Source organism: Buceros rhinoceros, unplaced genomic scaffold (assembly GCF_000710305.1).
Source record: "Buceros rhinoceros silvestris isolate BGI_N320 unplaced genomic scaffold, ASM71030v1 scaffold13258, whole genome shotgun sequence".
In the NCBI taxonomy this organism is placed as follows: domain Eukaryota; kingdom Metazoa; phylum Chordata; class Aves; order Bucerotiformes; family Bucerotidae; genus Buceros; species Buceros rhinoceros.
The window spans coordinates 45,214-68,703 of NW_010428728.1; the positions used below are offsets into that span (position 1 = coordinate 45,214).

Here is a 23,490-nt window from a genome sequence, read left to right on the forward strand (position 1 = left end):
TGCCTCACAGTCTTTGTTCTCTCTCTTTCCACCCTGGGACTTTAACGGAGCATCGCCACGCCGCCGGGAACCGCCATGCTGGAGACCCAGCCGAGCCGCTGCCACCGCGCTGGAGAAAGAGCCTTTTGCCACTCGCTGGAGAGCTGATAACTGCCGCGCAGGAAAACCCGCTGCGCCGCTAGGACCAGCCCAGGACCGACCGCGCGCTGTCTGAAAGCTCGCTGCTTCAGCCACGCTGCGAAAGCTCGATGCCGCTCACTGGGGCCGTCTCCTGTCTGCCCGCCGAGCTGCGTGCGCCACAAGGGAGCGAAAACCCCCCTTGCCGTCTGGGAGCCGACAGCCGCGCCGTGAAAGCCACTGCTTCAGCCGCGCCATGCCGGGAACCGCACGCCCTGGAACTGAGCACCGGAGCCGTCTCCTCTGCCGCTGTGAAAAGTCGACTGTGCGCCCGGGTTTGCGTTCTGTTTTGCCTCAATCCATGATCAGACTGGTAGGATTTGTGTAGATTCTGCTTTTACTCGCGGTGCCGGGAATATCGTAATTGCCGCGGTTTCTCTTTTGTTCTGATCACGCGGGAGACCACGTGGCCGCCGTCATCTTTGATTGCTGCCACGGTTCGTGTTCGCTTTCGCTCCCGACCCGCGGTTAACCCTCGCCTTTCCATCCCATACAAAACCCTTAATACCTCACGGGTTTTCTTTTGTATTTAATCCGTGTCTGCTTATTGTGTTATTAAACTTTGTTTCAGTTTTCAAAAAAACATTCAGAGGTCTCACGAATTCTTTTCTCCCTTCTCCTATTTCTGTTGGAATAGAGAAGGGTATTATGTCTTCGGACTTGGCTCACCTCGGCCAAACCGTTGACAAGGTCCAATAATCTTTGGCAGCACATGATATTCATTGAACATGCTTATTATCGCAATTAGTAACATGGATCATGCTCTCTCAGATTAAACTCATCAATGCTGGCATTCTATACCCCATTTTATAAACTATCATCCAATAAAAACATCTTATTATTTATACTGGGTTATAGATTATCATTCTACTGTTATATATGTAATTACACACAATATACACTGTTACATATTACTCTTATTTATGTAGAGCTGTTATTATTATTTATAAAATCAGATTGTATAAAACTATACAATCAAACAACTGTAAGGTTTTCAAGTCACGATAAAGAATAAAACCAAATTATGCTTTACCTATACACTGGATGGTAAAAGCACATGTGCTCCACGTCATCACAGGAATCCGGTAATCGGCTTCATTTGGAGCAACTTTTAGCCCAACTCTATAAATGGTGGTGGCAAAGAGAATAAGCATCTCCTTGATACTGCTGGAGTATTTGGCTCTGTAAAAGCAAGCCAATATAGTTTCAGTCTGAATTAATAATAGTGCTTATAACTTACCAGTAAACTAATTACTAACTTATTTATGAAAGAATTCTTCAATATAGTAGCCCTTTGTCTGTACAGAGGAGAAAAAAATTACTAGTTTCCAGCAGTAATCAAGCACCTTGACATAACAGACTCTACGAACTGGGAGATTAAAAGCTGTCAGGCAGGAGGAGTCTGGTTTTGTATATTGTATTACAATTCACATTCAAAAAATGCAAGCATTTAAATCAAAGTAAAATACAATGAAAAAAACAAATGTAAGTAAGTGTAATTAAAAATGCTCAAGTGAAAGTGTATCCCATCTCGTAAGGCACTAAAAATGGATAGACAGACATTTAAAATGTGTTTTAAACCAGATTTGTTAGCACTTAAGCTCCTTTCAACCTTCGTGGTGTTAGTTTATGTAAACACAGTTATACGCAGAAAAGTGCTTAGGCAAAACCATGTAGTTTTAATGACTTGTGTTTTCAGAAAGTCACACATAGAACTTCATAACAGAAATATATGGCGTTCATATTAATTCTCCAAATCTTATACCATGAAGTCTGGGATTTAGCAAGGCTCATAGTTAAAACACCACATTGTTTAAAAACTGCAGAATCTGCCCCGTGGAGATCAGTTATCAAGGAAGCATTTGATTCAACTTTCTGACATTTTTACAAATAGCAGATGTTTAAGTACTTTGCATAACTATGATGTCAGTCAGAAGAAGCAGAAGTAGAGTACTTATAGCATGATCTAAAAAGAAGACAGGCAGCTGAGTACACTTGAAAAGTATCTACTCATTCATCCTGTTTTAGAGGGCGAGCACTTCTGCCCACTGGAATAGAAACAGACAACACAGTCCTACTCCTTTGAGTAATCTGTATTACATCAGTGCATCCAAAATGAACTGAAATCTATCCCTGAGAGAGAATTATAGCAGGAAATTAAAGTACTTGCCTAGACGCACAGGAAGTGACCCAAATCACTAAAATTCTGGATTATAATATTCCAGCCTCCTGGTATTTATTCTTTGTACCAAGGACATTAAGAACTACCAGACTGGATTTGACCTAAAGGTCCATTTACTTCTGTATCAATCTGATATTCAGCGAATGCTTAAGGAAAAGTACAAGCCCACGTTCAGACCGAACAAATCGTATTCTTTTCCTTCAGTACAAATCCTGAAGTATACCTAGGTTAGTTAGATAACGCAGAGAGCACTTCCAGTAACACTTACGAGGACTGAACTCCAAAACTAAGGATGGAATGGAATTCCAAAGCAGAGTTCCCCACTCCCTTTTTGGAAAAAGCTGGAAGATTCTGTTTCTCTCCTTTCAGAAAAAAAAAAAAATCAGATCCACATTAAAAAAACAAAGAAGTTGTTACAGTTTTTACATCAGTCTAACAGAAGTGAGACTTTTTATTTTAAATTGTTTTGAAAATAATTGTAAATTGACCTCACCAGTCAAACTACTGTCTTCTAACCCTCTTCCTTAAGAAACATTTTAACCTATTCCCAGAAATATGAGATTAAAAGCAGCAGTTTGCTGGTGAGGAAAAAGAACTTTCTAGCATTGTAAGAGTGCAAGCAATAGGCCAATTCTCTGGCCCTTCCGTTTTCTAAACACTCATACATGTTTTTATTTTGGCCCTTTTAATTTAATTTTTCTCCTTTTTACTACATCACAGTCAATACAAAAGTTTAATTAACTCCTGAATGTTAGTTCATGGCTATCCTCTCCAAATGCACATAACTTTCTTCTACAGGAAAGATGGAAAGAATTTAACAGAAACCAGAAGGTTGGTGAGGGCACTGTGAAATCAAAATATCATTTCAGAAAGGGCCATGACTTCATCCTTAGCTTTATGTGATACCATAGATTGATAGCAAAATGTATTATTTATTGGAAGTTCTCTGTTGGTATTAAACCATGTACTGACATATTAGATGTTCCATAGAATAGCGTACAATTTGAGAAAACAAACCTTTAGCATTTTTCACACCGTAGCCTGATATCCTGACTATGATAATCTCCAGCCACCTAGCCAGGGACAGAATTTGAGCTACTGCCTCTGCATCCTCACTGAAATCAGAAACAGAAAGCAGGTTTTACTTCAACACTCAAAGAACCACCTTATCTTTAAAAAAAGAGGACACATTTAGACCAAGACACATCAACTCAGCGCAGTCTTGCTGGGTTTGTAAATTTTAAGCAAACAGTACAAAAAGAAACGTTAGGCTAAATTCTAAACAGAGGTACTGTCTCATTCGATATCAGCTCCCAAAATATTTTGAGGTTTTGTTTTTTGGTTTTGTGTTTTATTTTAGTTTTGTTTTGTTAAATAAAAAAAAAATTGTTAAATAAAAAGAGAAATTACTGACAAAAGCAGTATATTTGGCTGATTTGTCAATAAGGAGATACGCAGTCTTACATGCAGATTAGGAAGGTCAGCCTAAGTTTTCCTTCCAAAAATTTGAAAGGCCAGCCAGCCTCAAAGTAATTTTTTATGTGCCTATGCAATCTGGTAATTCACCTGTTTATTTTTTGAGCCTGCAATGGAACGATAGGAATCACAGTATTGCACAGAGATTTGCAAAGTGGACAAAGATACTCTCCATTCTCCAAGTCAAATATCTGTTCAACATGCAGACGTTGCCGGAAGTTCAGCTGCATGGCTTCAAAGTACCTACAACATTGAAAAGGGAAAAATTAGAAAGTGGAATAGCTCAAATGTGACATGAAAACAAATGTTCGAGTAATTAAAAGTGTTACTATCTAGCAAATACCTATGCAAGCCAGAAAAAAAAAGTCTTTTCCTTTGATATATAACTCTTTCATACGCTTCAATATGAAAATAAAATAAAACCTATGAGCACAAAAATGAACTCATGCAAAACTGACAGCAGCTTTTCCTTGCTTTTACCATCCTTTTAAATTTTAATAACATTTTCACAGACAAGCAATCCTTAAATTTTCTACTCTTCCCTCACAACATCTTCAGCACCATGAAACATTGTACTTAATACCTCACATTGCAACTCATTAGAGTAAGTTTGAAACACGGGTTGTACCTATTTTTATTTAATTTTAGGAAAAACTACCAGTAATATTTAATGACTGAATAATCAGCTATGATTGAGTCTCCTGACTAGACAATGAAAACGTATCCTTCTTTTAAAGGGAAGAAAGGATAATTGGTATTGTGGTGTAGCACTTCACCTATTTAAAACTCAAAAGGAAACTAAGAAATAACTAGGGTTTCGTTATAATTTCTGCCCCGCAGTGGATGCAGTAAGCCTTCAAATTTCATTAATGTCTCAGTTGTACTATTAGGAACAAAAAGATCCAACATTCGAATCTTCTTGTCTGGATACAAGTAACTAAATTCAGTACTGATGTTGCGAGCGGGTATGTAGGATCTTAAAGACAGATATGAAATTATCGAACTTCTGCACTAAGGTGCTTAATGCATCTCAAGGAAAAAGAAATTCGATGTGTGTAATTAGAAAAAGTGTACATGTGGCAGCATCTGCAGAAGTTCTAGTGATTACAGAATATTTAGGAAGGTATATTGTCACAATCAACAAAAACATACATTTATTTTCCCGCATTCAAACAGCCACTTTGCAAGCAACTCCTCTTCCTCATACATGGCAACTACAAAGATATTTCACTCATTTGAGCTCACACTGTTTGAGAGTATTTTGCAGTATTTTTAGGCTGCACAGATACTCTAGAAAGGTGTGGCAGGCATCGTTTGGAGGAATATTAGTAAGTTAGAATGTCTGTTATGTAATAATAAATAAAAGACTATACTCAAACCTTCTGTGCCATCCCGTATGAGAAGCGCTTGTTGTCCATTTTAATCCCATTTACCCAAACAGCAAGTCATCTTTTCTTAAAAAGAGCAAGGGAACTGAGCTCCAATGTTGCACTACTTAGATCTACGCAGATGTAGATGGATCTGCCAAGAGCAGATGTATTATATGCAAGGAACATACTGCTGTATAATTTTGTGTGTGCACCTATTTAAACTGTAATGATGTTCTATTGTAAAAGAAAAAAAATATATACACACAAACACATATGGAAAAGTCAATGATAAACACTAGAAGTTTAGTCGGATTTTTTCAAAGTAAAATGGCACAAGCACAAAAAACAGACCTCAAGAGATCGTTTACATCACACAATATAAATTATCTTGCAACTGTATGACCTAACTCCCTTTATACTTCAGTGGGATTATTCCTATTACTATTTCATACTGTTTATCTTGTATAGACTTGCCAGACCTTGGAGTGAAATACAGAGATCATTTGCGATCTTACAAATGTAGCTGCATCCAGGATGATTATATACTGCCATCTAGAATAACTTTGTCTTTCAGTATTTCGGGTTTCATTCTCAACCAAAATCAGTCTAAGTTCTGGGCTCCCCCAAACAACAGATTTCTAGTAAAGTTTTTTGAGCACTGTATCAATTCTTCCCTCTTACTTTTTATTAAGAGTTTGTTCACCAATAGCAGAGGGGTGGGAAGAAATATTGGTAGCTTTAACCATGCATACTCTAGTCTAAATGCTGGATTCTCATCTAAAGGCTCACTGGAATAAGTCAGCTTCATCCTTTACTAACATGGTGACAGACTTTCAAAGAACTATCGCTATAGAACATTCACCTCGAAGATTCCTACTGGTTCTCACTGGATTGCTAAACCTACTAGATACGGTTTCTTATCCTTTACCAATTTTACCCCATTGCATAAATTCTTAACTCCTTTAGCGATTCTTTTTTGGGTCATCAAAAGCATTACAAACTTTTGATGATGATTTTCTTCATCATGTCAAAACTTCTCTTGTGCCATATTTCATTTTTAGACGAGTACAAACAGTCTTGGCTCCTGAATTAAATATCCACTTACTGTACGGTGTTGTCAGTATGCAGTTATACGTTTTGGAAAGTAGATTAATAAACATTAAAAGGTTGCAAAGACACATGCTTACTTCTGCCAGCAGGCTGCATGCATCACATGACCACAGCTTCCTGTGTGAGTCCCACAAGGTAAGTCAGGGTGCATGAAGAGAGGATCTACTGTATCTAGAAAGCGGAAAGAAATTATTGAAAGAACAATAACGTAAGTTCCCATCAGTATGAACAGAAATGAACACAAGAATGAACACAGAAATGAACACAGAACACAAGCCTTCAGACTGCGCTGTCTCGCAGTTGGCACAGTCACGGTAAACCCCCTTTTGGCTAGCTTTTCCAGACCAATACCCAGCAAAGGAATCACAAGACAGAGCCTGCTTAAACTACTGAAGGCTTTCCACTAATTATGAAGAAAAAGATTACAAAACCCAAAAGCAATAGTAAATTGGTTAAGAAAGAAAAGGGTTCTTCAGTTCTGGAATAGCTCTGTGGTTGGATTCATGACTGCTGAAGTTTTCAATGTATTTGTTATTGTAATTTTAAATGAAAGAAAATGAAGCTAAGGAGAAGCAAGATTAGGCATTTCTCGAACTAATCCCGTATATTTTCAAACCACTGACACGAACAGCACTGCTAAATAATCAAGTCAAGCCTACCTTTTACTGATGTTGCAAATTCTTCACAGCAAAACTGCGATGAGAATGTAATGGTGTCTTTGTGCTGCGTACGCACTCAAAATGAGATACCATTAAAGACACCTAAATAATACTGAACTACAGCAGTCCTCCAAACCTCATCCAGTGGACTGTTTATGATTTTGAACAGAGACATATGAATTTGACAAATTGAAAAATTGAAGAAAAAAGAAAAAACCCACAAAAAACCCTATCACCCAAACCCATAACTCTATTTCAAAGCAGCTGAAGCTGCTGTAAAACAAATGGAGACTGAAATAATAAAGTGAGCCTTAGTATAACACTAATTTGCCGCTATCTGCACTTCTGCTGTGAGAACTAGCATTTTAGATGTTTAAGGGAAAAAGCTTCTAGCTGATGAGCTGCAGAGGACCATGCAGTATAGAGTAAGCGTTATAAATAATATCCAGAAGTGGCTTTAGGAACAGGAATTTCATGCTCTTCTTTCTTCTATTATTTCAAGAGCCCAACACGTCATTGCAGAAAGTTTATAAGTGTATCTGACTGCACGAGCATAGGATTTAGTTTGTACTTCAGAGTACCACAGAAGAGAGAGAAAAAAAATGGATGCAATCAGTTCATGGCCTAGATAAAAATTCTGTACAGCTGGCTCAAAATCACCGTTATCAGTAGTTCACTGCTAAAAAGAAAAATGGAACAAACTGTAAGAGTTTTGTAACTCTTCTGTAAGAGTCTGCCCTAGGTCTAAGACTGCTGTTCAGTATTTGTTAATAGCCCAGAGAAAACACAAAACATCTTAGGTGGAACAACTTGGTAAAGGTTGGGCAGCATGACAGAGCATAAGGCAATGCCCTGGAGAAATAGGAAACAATGCTGAACTTGCCCTTGCTTTACGATTCTAACTGATAACATTTAAGAGTGTACTTCTAAACTACAGCAGATGTAACGAACTGCACAAACACTGAGTTTAAAGTTACTTGGCAGACAACAGCATCATTAAAAAATAGGACATAGTGTTTATTTTGCTCTATGAATTGACCACAAAACAACACCCTGCAGTAAAATAGAAAAAAAAGTATTTGAAAACACATAGGAATTTAAACGAGTTGTAACATCCCTGCCATATTGATTAATAAATATTTAATAGATAACAGCTATTTAAATTTTTATTTATGTTAAAACAAATATATTTCTGTTTATAAGCAAAAAATACCACTTCTAAATTTTAATTGTTATTTAATATTGTAGTGTACTTGAATCAGACTAGTAGTTTTATGATGAGATATGTATCAGATGTATATCCACCTTTGGGTGATTTCACCTAAACAACATTTGCCTAGACTGTGTGTCAAGTAGGACGGAGCCAAAAATTCTAATGAACCTGAGAATAAATTAGCGTACCTTATCCTTACCCACAAAACCAGTTATCCTGGTCAAAGAATTAGGTTGGTTTACTATGCTCCTTTCTAGACAAATTGGTTTTTGACATTTCTTACTGCTTTATTGTCTGTCTTTATTTTTTATATTGTCTTATAAACTAATGATAACTTCTTTCATGCAACACAACTCTGGGCATCCAGGCTGGATGGAATACTCAAATTTTTAGTACCTTCTCATTTCACTTCTGGTTTTTTGGTGGTTTTTTTTAGACAAATTCTTGTTTGCCTCTCTTTGCCTTCTGCAGCTCAACTATCTTCTATACATTTTAATATAATAAAGATTATACTGAAGGGTTCTGATAGCGCTTTCAATATTAGTTTAATAATTGCCAGACTGAGGTTAACTAGGTGTTATTTCAACTTTTCTTATCCTATACTGGACTGTACTCTCTTGTTAGAATTAACAGCTATCAAGCACCTGATCTTGAATTACTATTAATTTTCTTTTTGAGAGAGGAAAACAAGTACTTAAGTTTCTCCTTTTATTTCTATTTATTTTCTTTCCTTTCCTAAGTAACTGACCCAAAATCTTTCTCATGTTTAATCAATTGTTACTTACAAAAAAATTGTGGTTGGTCTTTGTGTTTCCTGCTATTATGCAGCTCTAGTGTTTGTATTATTCTTCTGTATGCTATTTGGTTCATTCATCAGATTATATATGATATGATCTTTGCTTACACTTCTCTATTTTTTTATTATGTTGCTGTTTTTATTACTCCCTGGACACAGAAAAAATCCAAAACAAACCAAACAAAAAAAACCCACCCAAATCCTCTTGAGGTTGCCAAACTGGCCTCTGATAATGTTCATATATTTCACATGTATTTCCTCCATATTGGGAAAGTTTGCTGCTGTACTTGACTAAGCAGGAATTGTTAACATTCTTGGACTTTTTTCCACAAGAACCACTCATACCAAATCTCTAAGTTTTATAAAATCTTGTGAGATTAAAGCATTTTCCGATTATCCAGGAACAAATCAAAATATTCAGACACTTCCCATTTTTTAAGTTTTAAAGCACAGATTTTAGAACAATTTTTAAATTTTCAATTTTTTTTACTAAGTAGGGTAAGTTATTTAGCAATCTGACTGAATTCAGAGTTTAATTAGGTTCAAAGGGTTATGAGCTCTAGGTAGAGAACTACTTGTAGTCTAAAAGAAGAAAAATTGCGTACCCCCTGAGAGTTCAAGAATTCTGCTCCTATTCTGAGTTAAGGCAGTCGATTTCTGGACGCAGGCCGATAATACCATGGCAGCACTTTCCAGCTTTACTTCCTGCTCCTCCTGACAAAGAATACAGGTCAGAACTTCTTTCTCAGCAACGGACGGGCCTCGTTTGGGACCCAAAGCAATTCTGGAGTAATCAATTGCCGAAGACATGCTGTAAGACCGTAAGTAACAGATGTAAAATAATGAGATGAGTTTTTCTTCCAGGCATCTAAAAATGTCATACACTGCTAACATTTCTGGTTTTACACCAAAGTGCTTTACAAAACCAAATAATAACCAAATAATGAAGAGACATCTCAGTCTTCACTCATATGCAGTATTCTTTAAAAATAGAAAGTGGAAGCCAGCTAACACTGAATAATGCAATTCAGACAGCAGAAAATTCAGGAAGCTGTACTCCGTGTAGACTGGATTAAATATATTTTAATCTTTCTTCCAATTCTTGAAGGAAACACACTGAAAATGAGTGACACTATCTTAATCCAATGTTTTGTGACATAATGAACTTCCATGCATTTTTTAAATATTCCTTACTCCAGAATTCAACAATGATTTACAGAACATGATATATTAAAGATCAAAAGCATGCAGAAGTGATCTGTACTTTTTCCCAGCAGTTATTTCTATTTTCCTGACCAGTTTTGTGCAGCCTAAATTAGACCAAAATTGTGAGTTGTCTTAGGTACACTATATTGTTGAAGGACCTCTAGAACAGGAGCAGTCATACCAACAAAATTACAACCAATATAAACAATGCAAACACCTTCAGTGTGGAATTGGATTTTAAAAACTAACCAACTAATATCAGCAACTTGATCTACAAGAAGCGTATTTTCTTCTTTGCAACTTAACCTTAAGGTGTATCAGCTTTCAGATTTTTTCCAAATGAAATACTTAAATTTTCATATAAGGTAGACAGTCATCTCCAAAATTACATTGCTGTCAGTTCAGTAGCTTCCTAATGACATTATTTCAAATGTTAAGCAATATAAGTAACCAACAATTGAAGAAATAATTTATTTTCTTTTTGTTTGTCTCATGCTGCTCCACAAAGTGAGTCGACTGTTCTTACAATAGCGTACATGTGCTAGTTTACATAAAATTCTGTAACATGACTTAAAAATAAAGAGAGATGCAAGCTTACTGACTGAGATGACACAATCTGTCCTTTGAATGTACTTTCAAAATTTTATGTAGCATTACAAACTTACGTAGCAGGTAATAAACTCTTCTCACCAGAAGTCTGGATGTCTGGGTTTTCTTACCTTTCTTCCTCCATAACAGCATCATCTTTCCCCTGTGCCTCCACTGTGTTTTCATACAGGAGCTTATGGGTTTCAATGAAATTCTTCTGCAGTGCAGACATCTGGGCCATTATCTTCTGACGGTGCAACCTTGCTGCTTCTGCCTTTCTCTTCCGCTCAGCTTTCTCTTTATCCTGAGTGCTCTGTGTCTTACAAACAAAGCGAATGAAGAAATCACAGGCAATGAGAACATAAAAAAACGAGAAGAATCTTTCTCCAACTATATGTATTCTAACCACTGACATCAATTCCTTAACTGACAAATTTTAAGGTCAGCTGCTATCTTAAAAACGTAAAACTAAAATCTTAAATGTTGACTAGGTTCATTAACCTAGTCAGAAAAAAACAGATTTTGAGGGGTCCAGAAAAGGCACCAGTACAATCCCTTGCCCAAAGACAGGATCCGTAATACCTGATCCATTTTAATTAGGTGCTTGCCTGTTCTTAAAGAATTCTAGTAGGATGACCATGACTATCACAAGCCGCCTCCAGGGTTTTGTTATTCTCCTCGTAAGCAAAACCCCCACTGAATATTCAGTATCTCCCTTACAGGAATTTGAGAAAATTTTATCTCCATCTTCCTATGGAGGACACAGCACACAGACTGTTCCTACACTTTTGAGGCAGCATTTTATGCATCTGAGAATTGTATTTTCCACATTCTTCTTCACTGTAGACCGAAAAACTATTCTTCTTCCAGTATTTCCTTATCTATCATGTTATTGAAAACCATACACAAAGTATTTATATGCTTTGGAGATGTGGAATTCAAAAAACACAGATAAACGTAATTAAAACAAATAGAGCCTAATTCCTCATATTCAATTACTTAAGGCACAAATTCAACATTATACACACTGCTTCCATTTACAACACCATGACTTTTTGAGGAAATGGAACAACAAATTGCTCTACAAGTAGCGGAGCTGTACAAGTTTCATTTCTTACTGACTTTTTATTTTGTTCCCTTACCTTACCAGATATCATGACATCTTTCTTGAAAAAGTAACACAACATATGCTGTGATATATTTACAGCTATGCACGCAACGACTGCCTAGAGATCGTCTGGCAGCAAGCTGTTGCCAAACAGAATGCGTAAGAGCAAACTCGCCTGCCTTTGCACACTGTCTTAAGGGTAATCAGATTCCTCTTTTCTATTCAACTGCCAATTTAAAAAACAAAACAAAAAAACCCAATAAAACCTCATGGGACTGCAGTAGTCTGAAATCTCCATTTCCTTGGATCATTTGATCACGGGATTCAAAAGTTATTTTTAGGAAAGAGGGTAGAGACTGTTACACAGACAGAATAATCACCTAAGCCTGATGTCTTTATACAATCAAGGCAGAGCAGATTAACCTCTTGGTAGGTCACTTAAATTACAAGACATCATTTTAAGTGGATTTGTATTTCTAATTATTGCACAATGACAACGTAATAGAAAAGGTGGTCAAATCATAAAGATAAGAAATGGAGAAATGAACACAAATTACTTCTTCACCACCCTCAGTTGTTTCAATTAACTTGGAAGTACAACCAAAACCATCTTAGTTGCTGACAGCTAAAATATTAAAAATATTACTCTTGAAACCTAAGTCCTATTTGCAGGCAATATATCAGGAATTAATTTTCTTTAACATTTTCATTTTAGGTAACAATAAATGAGGCACCTTTTTGAAAACAGCCATTCAAAACATTAAATACAATTGAATGTTATTTTTTATTATTACCTCATCACCTTTTGTAGCTTCTGAGCCTGATGTAGCTGCTACTGTTGTCAAACTAGATTTTTCTCTCAGTCTTTTCACTGTGTCAAACATCTAGGAATAGAGACTTAGATGTTAAAATACAATGGAACTTGGCTTTTATTACACTATAGACAGGATTAAAGCTCTTGATATTTAGTTTCATGTTTTTTCAGATTTTCAAATGGATGAAAAAAACCGCCGTACTCCTAAATAAACAAAAACATTTAACTGAGGCCCTGTGTGCACTCCTGTAACACTGCTGTCTGTATCCTAAATCTGACAAGCATGAAGGAAAGTAAAATTCTTCCAAATTTTCCAGTCTCTCAGCATAAATATTGCTAAGCAGCTGAAGCTTAGGGAAGAATGGACTGCTAGCTTATTTCAAGTAGGCAAGATGAGGATCGCCCCATGGAAATAGTCATTAAAATCACACAAAAACCTATACATCTGGAACAGAAAGCTTTCCAGCATATGCCAAATTAGTTAAAACTGAGTCTTCAATTTTTGTTTACTGCTTTCTCCAGCCGTCTTTAATAAGTATCTTGAAATTTGGATAATATTAGATACTGTAGTTTTACTATACGTATAAATAAAAAGTTAAATATACTTTTTAAAGTACATTTTTACTTTTGCCCTTAGAATAACATCAAAAAAATCTTTCAAACCTGCCTCCCTAATGTATCAGCATAGTCCAACTCTAGCAGTTGAGGATAGTTTTGGAATTCTGCTATGGATTTTACCCTTTTTTCCAAGTACACTGTCTTCTATGCTTGCCACCAAAAACACGAAGTCCATAACGGAACAGGACAATAGTACTCCTGCTCAGCAGAAGCAGCAGCCTCTTACATCAGAGAAGGTGTCACAGCTCTGGAAGTTGTTCCCATCTCTTACTGTGTAATGGCAGGGAATTGGATGGAAAGATTCCAGAGGTCAAATGTACAATGTGGCCATTAATCAGAGCCACGTGACTCAAGTCTTTACACAAGCAGCCTCTAAAATGCTTTCCCAGTTAATACACTTCTACTTATCACTTGATGCTTTTTTGCAACAGAAATATGATAAATAGATTTATCTATAAAAATGTCATTCCTGGAGTAAGTAAGTTATCTAACCAAAAATTGATCTAATACGTGGAAGTAGCAACAGCAAATACAATGACTTCTAAGTGTAACAAACACAGTATTCAGGAAACCATCTTGTCTGGGGGAAAAACATTCCAACAGATTAAGCTTCTCAAGAAACTACTGCAGCTGTAAATGCTAGGTTACATGTAGGATTCATAACATCTTTCATAAAAGCTTTCTAAATTACTAAAATTGGATCATACTTATCTCCCTTTCGTGTACCTGCAGTATCCAACTGACTGTGTCCTTCTGTGCCTCTAACTGAGGAACTCTCTTCAATTTTTCGAGAAGCATTAACACGTTCACAGCATTCAGAGCTGAGCTTCCCATTCCTTTACAAAGGAGAGAAAAACATAAAAGCGCGGGTCTTCAGGGAAAGAAACCTCAACATTTTATTCTATTTACAGCCAGGAACTTGGCTTAAAATACTGTTAATTACGTAACACACATACGGGAACACAACCAGTATAGAGTTATATTTCTGTTTTAATTTCATCTCTTTATTCCAGTTAAATTATCCTACGTAAGTCTGATAACAGCTCAGTATGCACAAGTTTATTTCTATCACAAAAACTATTATAATCCCAGTCTTCATTTGCTTCTTCACATCTTGGTAACAGTCCGTAACATTGTAAGTCATTCTATAATACAATCACCTTTTAAAATTGAGACCATTCTTCTCAACTATACTTCTCTGGCAGTGTTTTCCATTTGAAGTTAATTTGCACAATTTTAGATGTGAAAAAATATATTACAAAAAATTCTATTATTTTACTTTGCAATTCTTATAATTGTCACTCGAGAGATGAAACAAAGATGTTTAGCTTGAGAATGGATTTTTTTTTATTTATTCTTACACAGTGAAGCAGAAACTCTTGAGGAAATGGATTACTATTTTACAAGTGTAGATAGTAATTCCCACTCATTAATCTTCAATGTAGGATTAGGGACTGCTCTGTAGCGATTTGGAAAAAAGAAAAAAAGCACACTTCTTAGCCACTAAGTTTTGCCTCTACTTCCATAGTAAAAGACTTCTGCAGGTAAATCAGTAACTGTACAGCCCAGGAGTATAAAAGATGGAGACAGGCCACTTAAAGCCACTATTCTATTTCAAGGGACTCTCAGTTTCCATTTCAATAATGTTCTTGTGAAGGAAGAACCATTTTCAGTTATCTAACACTAATATTACTTCTCCATTTCTTTCCCAAGAAGCGAAGTACATTTTCTCATCAACGTATCTGGCAACTGGGAACAAATGAAGCTAGTCCAAACCTGGTTTCTTGATTACTTTAATATATATATATGTATTATTTAGGTTTTAATTCTACAGCAAAAAATCCTTTCTGACCTCAATCACTGTATACTTTCCTCAATTTATTTTTGTCCTTACAAAATCAAGTTAGCCCAATTTACTCTGCCCTTTCAAAGAAAGTGAAACATACGTGTTGCTTTGTGATAAAAATCAAAGGTTACTTCTTCTTCTGGGGCCTTCTGTAACTGCTGCTTCTCTTCCAGTAACCCTAAAGAAAGCAGATGAAGCACCTAAAAAAAAGAGGAGAATAGTAAATCTCATTCACTGTTAGAGGTCTGGAAATCTGGCATATAAAATAAGGATGTTTAATATAGTTCACTATGTGCTCATTATATTCATAGTAAAACACAGAAATGAGAAAGATCATACATGGAAAGTGAAATAACAATGCACAAAATAATTTTCCTGCATAGTACTTGCATTAAAATTAATGAACTTGCATACACCTTATATTAGTAACATATGATCTATGAATATTTAGTTAATTCCATAATCCAAAGATTAGCAGTTAAAGCAAGACAATTAAATAATATACGAACTCTAAGTAACAAATCTGATTAATTCAACCTGACTGTACATTCAGGTCCTATTCCTACAAATACTTTATTAAAAAAACCCAAACCCAACCTTCAACAATGTCAGCAACTCCTTTTTTTTTTTAAAGCATAAAGTCACTGTGGTAAAATGAAATGTTTAAATAGTTACAAAATTACATCATTTCATGACAGAGGCCCCAAAGACATTTAAATATCTGGAGACTTTGCAGCTTACAACATGAAACAACTCCAATTCCTTTAAGATGATCAGAGGGTTACTTATTTGCACATGAAATTTCCAGGAAAAGATGAGGTAAGGAGAATTACATGTTGAAACAGCTTCAGTGATGAGGCAACACAAGGGGGAAAAGCAGAATAGAAAACTGTAGAATATTTCCAATTTAATACCACTGCATTTCACATTATAAATCTTAATGACAAAGAAAATATTTCTCAAAACAGGTATGGGGACAAAAAGGAAATTCTCATAATTCAAAGTTAAACTTTAATCTTTACACATTTTGATGTTATCATAAGCAGCTACCACGGTCAGCACAGGAATAACCATAGGAGGAAGACCAAAGATAAGCATACCATTTGGATCATAGCTTCAGTCCACAAGTGGGTTTCCAGTTCTACTGCTCTCTGAAGAATGGTCCGCAGGATGTGCATCATAACATCACAGTTCAGAATCCTCACCACATTGCTGAACGCAGGACTGAAGTCTGGAGGAGGAGGTGGTGGTAATGCTATAAAATGGAGATGTGCAAATATGTTAACAAACCGGGATCTCATCGAAGATTGCAGGCAAAAAGGATGGAGGAGAAACACACTAAGTCAGTGAAAGAACAACTGGACCTACAAATTAAAGTCATACTCGAACACAAATGTTCACTAAGTCAGCTTTTATTTTTATGCAAACTAAGCTAAACAATCAAATCACAGGTACTTAGTTGTATCTGTAAATGCAGATCTTCGACACTTTGCACTGCCTTATAATTTACATATCACTAATAAACATATAGCCCTTGTGTTTTGCATCAGATAAAAAGTTTTCAAGTAGCTGAACAAAAGTAAGCAGTAGATCTTCCCGAGTGTGGTGTCTCACATTACAGTGTTCCACACCTAATACTCCTGGAGCTCTAAACTCTTTCTGCTACTGGGGCATTCTGATCATTTCTAGTTGTGTACATTTTCAGAGCTAATACTGAAACCACGGTGTCTCGTCCAGAAGGCCCTTGAAATCCTGGCATCTGCTAAGAGCAGCTCCATTCACACCACAGCCTGTCCCTGCCTGGGAACACTGACTTAAGTCTTCTGTCAGTACCTGGATGCCTATTTTCAAAAAACTTTTATGAATGCAGTGCCTCTGAAACCATCATTCTTTTGACAATTTAGACTTAAAAAGTTACTGACAAAGAAAACACAGTCACATAATAGCATATGCACAAAATACTTGCAACAAAACACGTCACCTCAGGGGAGTACACATCCAAGTAAACAGTTATCTTTGTATTTCGGAACTGTATTGTCTGATTAAATAAATGTGAGTTTCTGACAATTACATCTACTTACTTGCATTTGTGAAAAGTTCTACAAAATAAACATCCTCCACTAACATTTCGCTAAAGTGAACAGGGGAAAAAAAACTTAAGAAGGTACTATTGAAAATTTGTCAATAAAATAAATAGCGGAGGAAGAAAACAAAAGTAATCCAAAGATTTCTTTCTTCCCTTCATTTTCCAGCTGTCATAAGCCTCTGAGTTTCTTCCAACTGAAGGAAAATAATATTTTTTCAAGGAGAATGTGATTTCCAATTTAATGGTGTCCCTCCTAAATGACAATGCTAATTTATTCTTTTTTGTTCCCCAGTTTTTCAACGGACCCAAAGCAAATAAAATTTACTCAGAATGGATTTTAAACAACTTAGGTATGAAATGCTGCAGTGCCTCTAATTGTACACACACACACAAAAAAAAAAAAAATCAAAATATTCTTTAGAGGAGAAAGTAAAGATTGAAGTATTCAACCGGAAGGGCAATCTGGGAAGAGAAAAATAGTTATGTCTGTTGGAGCTCACAAAGGCAGATGATAGTTGATTTTATTAAATTATTCATTGTGCTTACTTCGTACAGCTTACAAAGTCTTCTTCAAACCAACTCAATTAATGCTCGTGACTTGAACCAATAAAAGTAAACTCAAAAGGGAGGTACTATTTGTGTTACAATAGAAACATGGACTTTTATCATTATAAGTACTTGCACCTTCTAAAAACCAAAATTTATTTACAGAACTTAAGTCTCAAGCTACTTACAGAATGGATATGAGCACTAGTTCCTGCGGCAGCCTTCTCTATGTCACAGTATTAGGTCTCAACATTGTGCAGGAGAAACTGCTCACCAAAAAAACCCCACAAAAAACCAAAACAACCAACTTTCTCCTCCTAGTTAGTCCACCATAAAAACTCCATGTTGTTCATTCTGTCAATGGGCACTATGCCACGCTATTTTATATATTTGGAAATTTAAAATAACAAAACTCTTATCTTTGTGTTAAAATAAGAGAACAAAAAAAATTAAAGAAATCTCAGGTGCTAATTAATTACAATTACTACAACTCACAACAAATTTAATATGAACTCAACTATCCACAACTGAGTCACAAGACATCTCCCAAAGCTCATTTTATATGCACAACTACATACACTACTGAATTATTCTTGAGTCATCAGTTTCAAATTTTTACCTTCATCTCTGTTTTCTTGTTTTCTTCTTTTCTTTTGTGTATGTTCGGCCTACAGAAAAATTAGTGTTGTTATATCATCATCTCTACAGAAGTACACAATGAAATAACAAGAAGCCCTAAACTAGAAATGTGGCAAGATACATAGTCAAAATACTTGGTCATGTAACTAGAATCTTGTCTGAAATCTGTTTAACAATATTGCAATTTGCATTTCAATTTTTAGAGGTAAATAATTAGAAATGCTTCTTCAATAAGTGTTATAAAAGCAAAGTTTGGGGGTTTCCAGTTCAAAGATAATTCTTAGCATAACCCACCACAGGGAAAACACTAATGCAAATCTTTAATTCAGCAAAATTCTTTAGACATTGGTTAAGTAGTATGTACTATTTTTCAACCTTTGACAGTGAATCTTAGACTGCTTACCTTGCTGTGCTGGGTCTTAGTATAGTGATAAAAGAACATATTGAACTCCTTCAAACATTCATCTTTCAGTTCATAAACTCCATGGCCAGACACACCCGGTTTCCTAACAGAAAAATAATTAATAATGTATGTTCAGCACATCTTTGCGTGTAAAAAAAACAATAACACAACTTATTTTCCAAGGATAAGATAGATAAGATACAATAAGAAGTAGAACAGCAAAGGGTGCTTTCATTAACTTATAAAGTGCATAGAGTACAGTCATCAGTCTTTAATTTTCAGGACTGCTTACTACTATAAATCCTACTCATTAGCAAAATATTTCTAGTCTATATCACACCGTACAGCCTCTGACGGGTAACTTCTTTTTAACTTTATGGCATAGGATTTCACACACTGGATGTTGTTGTATAAAATTCATTACTTTCTCCAAACAAGGTACAAAACAAGTAATACAAACAGCTGCTTTCCAGCCAGTGAGATTTTTTGAACCTTCAATTCCCAAAGCAAATTACCTAGGTACACCTTTAGTTGCCCTTGATTAAACATAAACAAGCAAGCCACGTGAAATTTAAAATAAGGTATACTAAAATAATTAAAATTACAAGACTTCTTGTGACAAAAATAGCAGTTGAAACTAGTTCAAATGTCTGCTACAACTGATTGCTCTGTATTTACATACATATATGTTCAAAGAAAGTAAGTCCCATCTGAAAGTCACAGCCAGTTACCAACTAGATAATATCTAAACCATTGATTAGGTGGTGATTGTCTAAGGTATAATGAGCTGATAAGGTTCCCAACCATCTCTGAAATAAAATGAACTTTCAAAGATTCTCCCACTAGGACTTGAGATAATTAAACTGAGACTCCTCAAACTGAACTTGAAGAAAGAGGCAGGGCAAAAGGAGAAAAGCAGCAGCTTCAGACATTCCATATGTTTTTCTTTCCTATGCATATTCGAAAGCATCTGCTATTTCAAGACAGCAAACTATTAGCTGAACAGAGACTGGGCACTGCAGCTTGTTTAATTCATATAATCTGTTTCACATTCAAGCTACTTATAAAACAATACTAAGAACTTACTTAAATGTAGCCACTTTATCAATTACATTCTCCAAGCCAGTTTCATTGTTCTCCTGGTAAAAAAATTTAGTTTAGAATAAATATGTAAGATTCAAAGATCTTCAGTATTATGCTAAGTTAACAAAAACAGAAAATTGATCTAAAACTGTATGTCTAATTCATGAATTAATATATTTTGCCCACTGTTACTCAGCAAGGAGATACTCAAAACTGACAAGTTACAAGGAAGTACCAAAGACAGGTAACACTTTCATTTAAACATATAAAAGTCTATTTATATCAGAGCTGATCTCTAGAAACAGAGCAGTGCCTTATCCAACCTCAAGTTTTAGTCTCTTAAAACAGTGAACATAGATTACCCACTATTGGTTACTCATAATATTCCAGGTTATTTAATTTACAATAAAAGTGAAGGGTTTTTGCATCAATTGCCAGCCCCAAACACTTGTGCAGGCTATAAAATCTAATTCACATCGCTCTCCTTTGCTTAAATTTTCAACAGTTGGGTTAGAATGGCAGGGAAATCTGTGCTTTTGAATAGACCTGTACAATACTTGACTTCTAACGTATCTGCACAGGTTTAAGTGATCAAAATTTGACTATCAAATTTACTGATGATAGACAAGGCAGGATGGAATCCAGCTGCATGACCCTAAAGGGCCAAAAGAGAAAACTTGTCTTTATGAGTCTAGAAGACCTACATCTGAACATTCAAAAAAACCTCCACCACTTCATCAAAAAAGCACAATCCCCATACGAGTCTTTTCAGATTTGACCATACTTGAACCCATTACATTTACCTTTACATCAGTAAGGTGTGTAAGCCCCTTTGCACTGCTATTTTGTAACTCTGAAACCAACTTTGTATCAGAAGATATAAAGATATATCAGAAACATATCAGAAATAATATGCTTCCATACAAAGATATGGAAGCTAAAGAAGAAAAAGACATAAAACAAGAGAAAGTAAATTAAGGGAAAAAAGTAAACAAACCAGGACTCACATTTTCAGGCAAGGACTTGGTAATCGCACTGTGAGCCATTGGTTCAATGCATAACAGATGGATGATTTCTCTCATGATAACATCTTCTTTTGTCACATTACTTACCCCAGGCACGTATCTTTCACCTACCAGGGTGAATCAAAAAGAGAAGAATGGCAGTTGTGACAAGAAGAATAGCAATATGACAGTTATAAAGCAATTCTGAACCTTGTACAGAGGTAATGCTACTGTATAGTATAAGTTTGCATTTTGCAGAAACCTATCCCAAGTATCTGAGATAAAAAATGCTTTTCAGCTTAGTTTCCTAACAAAATGGGCTGAGATGGAATTTCTCTTCATATTCTACTTTAATAGTCAATTATGAAGTTATCTAACAGCTTTTTTTGACTATGCTACCCCTATTGCTTCCAGCTGACAAATACTCGTGTTACTGAACCACCTATTAAAAACAGGCATTCTCCAGCATCCTCTCCTTACCGCCTATGGAGAAAGGCATCAAGCCTATTTTGCCAAAGTGTAAAAATCCACTGCTACAACAACAGAGAGAAATTAAACTTACCCACAACATAGATGAGAATCTGTAACATCTCTTCTATTAATACATTGTATTGTTTGATCAAATCCTACAAGAATTAGAGAAACCATTTAAGAAACAAACAAACAAAAAAAAAGTGGGAAAAACTGCCAGATGACATTGAACTCAGCCTTCAGACACACTACTTCAAGGAAGCACTGTACTCTAAGAGGAAACCTCCATTCTAACAAGCCGGGAAAACGCTGCGCTTGTAGAGCAGATATGCTGCAACTGAAGTGCAAGATTCCATGCAGAAAAAGAAACAACAGCTAAAAATGTATTCCCAAATGAAGGGTCAGGTGAAAGTTCAAACCTCAAGAAGGAGCACACTGATTGAAGAAACTTCCAACAAGAACACATAATGTGGTTTAAGAGACGCTGAAATTTTATAGAGAAGTCAGTCATTTTATGTGGATTTTGGAAGATGCCTTATGAAATAACGGTCAAAGAGGACAAAACCTGTTTGCTAATTTTGACTAAGCCTCTACAAATTCCAACCACACTGTCTAACCATTAAGTCCTGTGTTGACTTGACTTCTAGTGTGGATATAAAAATGCAGTTATCAACCGCAGCTAATTTGTCTTATTAATGTTCCATAAATTCAGAGCAAACAATCAGCAGAAATACTTGCCACTTACCTGATCTTTGGTGGGCTTGATCTTCTTGAAAGCATCAGCAAGCTCGTATCTCTGCAGTACCAGCAGGAGGAACTGGTTTGGATCCATAAGAGATGCACCTATCTATCAAAAAACCCAAACTAATGTGAACATCAGTTACTATTACAGTTCTTCCTTAATTATGAAAAATGCTCTTTTACAAAGAAAAATATTTAATATCATACAACTGTAATTAAAAGAAATTTCATTAAAACCTTATGAGACAAGCAAGCAATGATTCAGAACATCATACCTGGAGCATGATGATGTCTTTGTCATACATCTCTTCTCTGCATTTAACATCTTGATAATAGAATACCTGAGAAATAGGAAAACAAAATTTAAGTAGAGAAGCACTGTGAAGTAACGCACTAGCAAAGGTCCACCAGTTAATGGCTGAGGCTTTTTTAAAATGTACAGCACCTTTAAAAGGGAAAAGTCCCATTTTTCTTTCAAAACAAACATGTACTTTGATGGGAGTGAAAAATGTTTTTTCACCTATCCAGAGAAAGTCTATAACGTACTTCTTCATACTACCTTTGCAAGACAACATAATTCTAAGGGCTGCTACCAATTAAAGTCAAAACCTCCTAACTAAGTTCTCAGTGAGGCAACTCTACAGGTGGCTACTAATATGTACTTTGATTTCACCCAAGAGTCCTGTGAAAGGCAAACAAAGAAAAATTCTGCCATAAAAAAAAAAGTGAAGCCAAAGCAGGCAAAACACAAGTACTTAAGGGTAGACTCTTCCTTTGACTCTTGAAACAAAAAACCCTGCAAGTATTACAAAATGTTTGTTATGTCCAGTCGTATGGTACTCAAAAGTTTACTATGAGATTAAAAAAGTTTTAACTTTTGTATATAATAATTACCAGACGCTAAGAGATTCTCTTGACATTTTATGTTAAAAGTAACTATCACAGGAGACATCGGTAACATTAACACCATTTCACAAAGTCAGAAACAGTCATAAGGAACAAAAATACTTGTCTAATACGGGCAGGCAACCCACTGAAGAAGCCAAAAATAAAACCAAGTCATCTAAACTCACACCTAGAAACCTTTGTACTTAGTATAGAAGTCACCCCATGATCTTCTTCTGCACTGGATGAAACCACCATGGGAACATTACTGAGAAACACCTGCATGTACCCTTAGGTCCAACTCACTGCTGAATATTGTAGGGAATACCTGACTTATCAGGGAGAGCCCATTCCTCCTCCACATCTCTGCAGCAACCTGAGCAACCAAGACAAGACATCGCAAAGGATATTCTACTAGCAACTCCACTTGAAATTCTTCCTGGAATTTAAAAAAGAAAAAAAAAGGGGG

General features: G+C 35.9%; 1 protein-coding gene across 1 annotated transcript in view; it reads right to left on the bottom strand.

The window, feature by feature from the left end:
- Positions 1-23,490, bottom strand: part of UBR1 (ubiquitin protein ligase E3 component n-recognin 1) — a gene marked incomplete at its 5' end in the record, with an annotated part of 40,230 nt that overhangs the window by 12,485 nt on the left and 4,255 nt on the right. Inside the window, 19 exons of the mRNA XM_010142387.1 lie at positions 1,211-1,359; positions 2,628-2,721; positions 3,377-3,474; positions 3,926-4,078; positions 6,393-6,486; positions 9,589-9,794; positions 10,909-11,096; positions 12,680-12,769; positions 14,044-14,153; positions 15,264-15,363; positions 16,264-16,418; positions 18,415-18,463; positions 18,838-18,940; positions 19,924-19,976; positions 20,928-21,052; positions 21,487-21,550; positions 22,141-22,242; positions 22,412-22,477; positions 23,350-23,460. Of these exons, the coding sequence (XP_010140689.1) occupies positions 1,211-1,359; positions 2,628-2,721; positions 3,377-3,474; positions 3,926-4,078; positions 6,393-6,486; positions 9,589-9,794; positions 10,909-11,096; positions 12,680-12,769; positions 14,044-14,153; positions 15,264-15,363; positions 16,264-16,418; positions 18,415-18,463; positions 18,838-18,940; positions 19,924-19,976; positions 20,928-21,052; positions 21,487-21,550; positions 22,141-22,242; positions 22,412-22,477; positions 23,350-23,460 (2,110 nt within the window). The remainder of the gene's footprint in view (positions 1-1,210; positions 1,360-2,627; positions 2,722-3,376; positions 3,475-3,925; positions 4,079-6,392; positions 6,487-9,588; positions 9,795-10,908; positions 11,097-12,679; positions 12,770-14,043; positions 14,154-15,263; positions 15,364-16,263; positions 16,419-18,414; positions 18,464-18,837; positions 18,941-19,923; positions 19,977-20,927; positions 21,053-21,486; positions 21,551-22,140; positions 22,243-22,411; positions 22,478-23,349; positions 23,461-23,490) is intronic.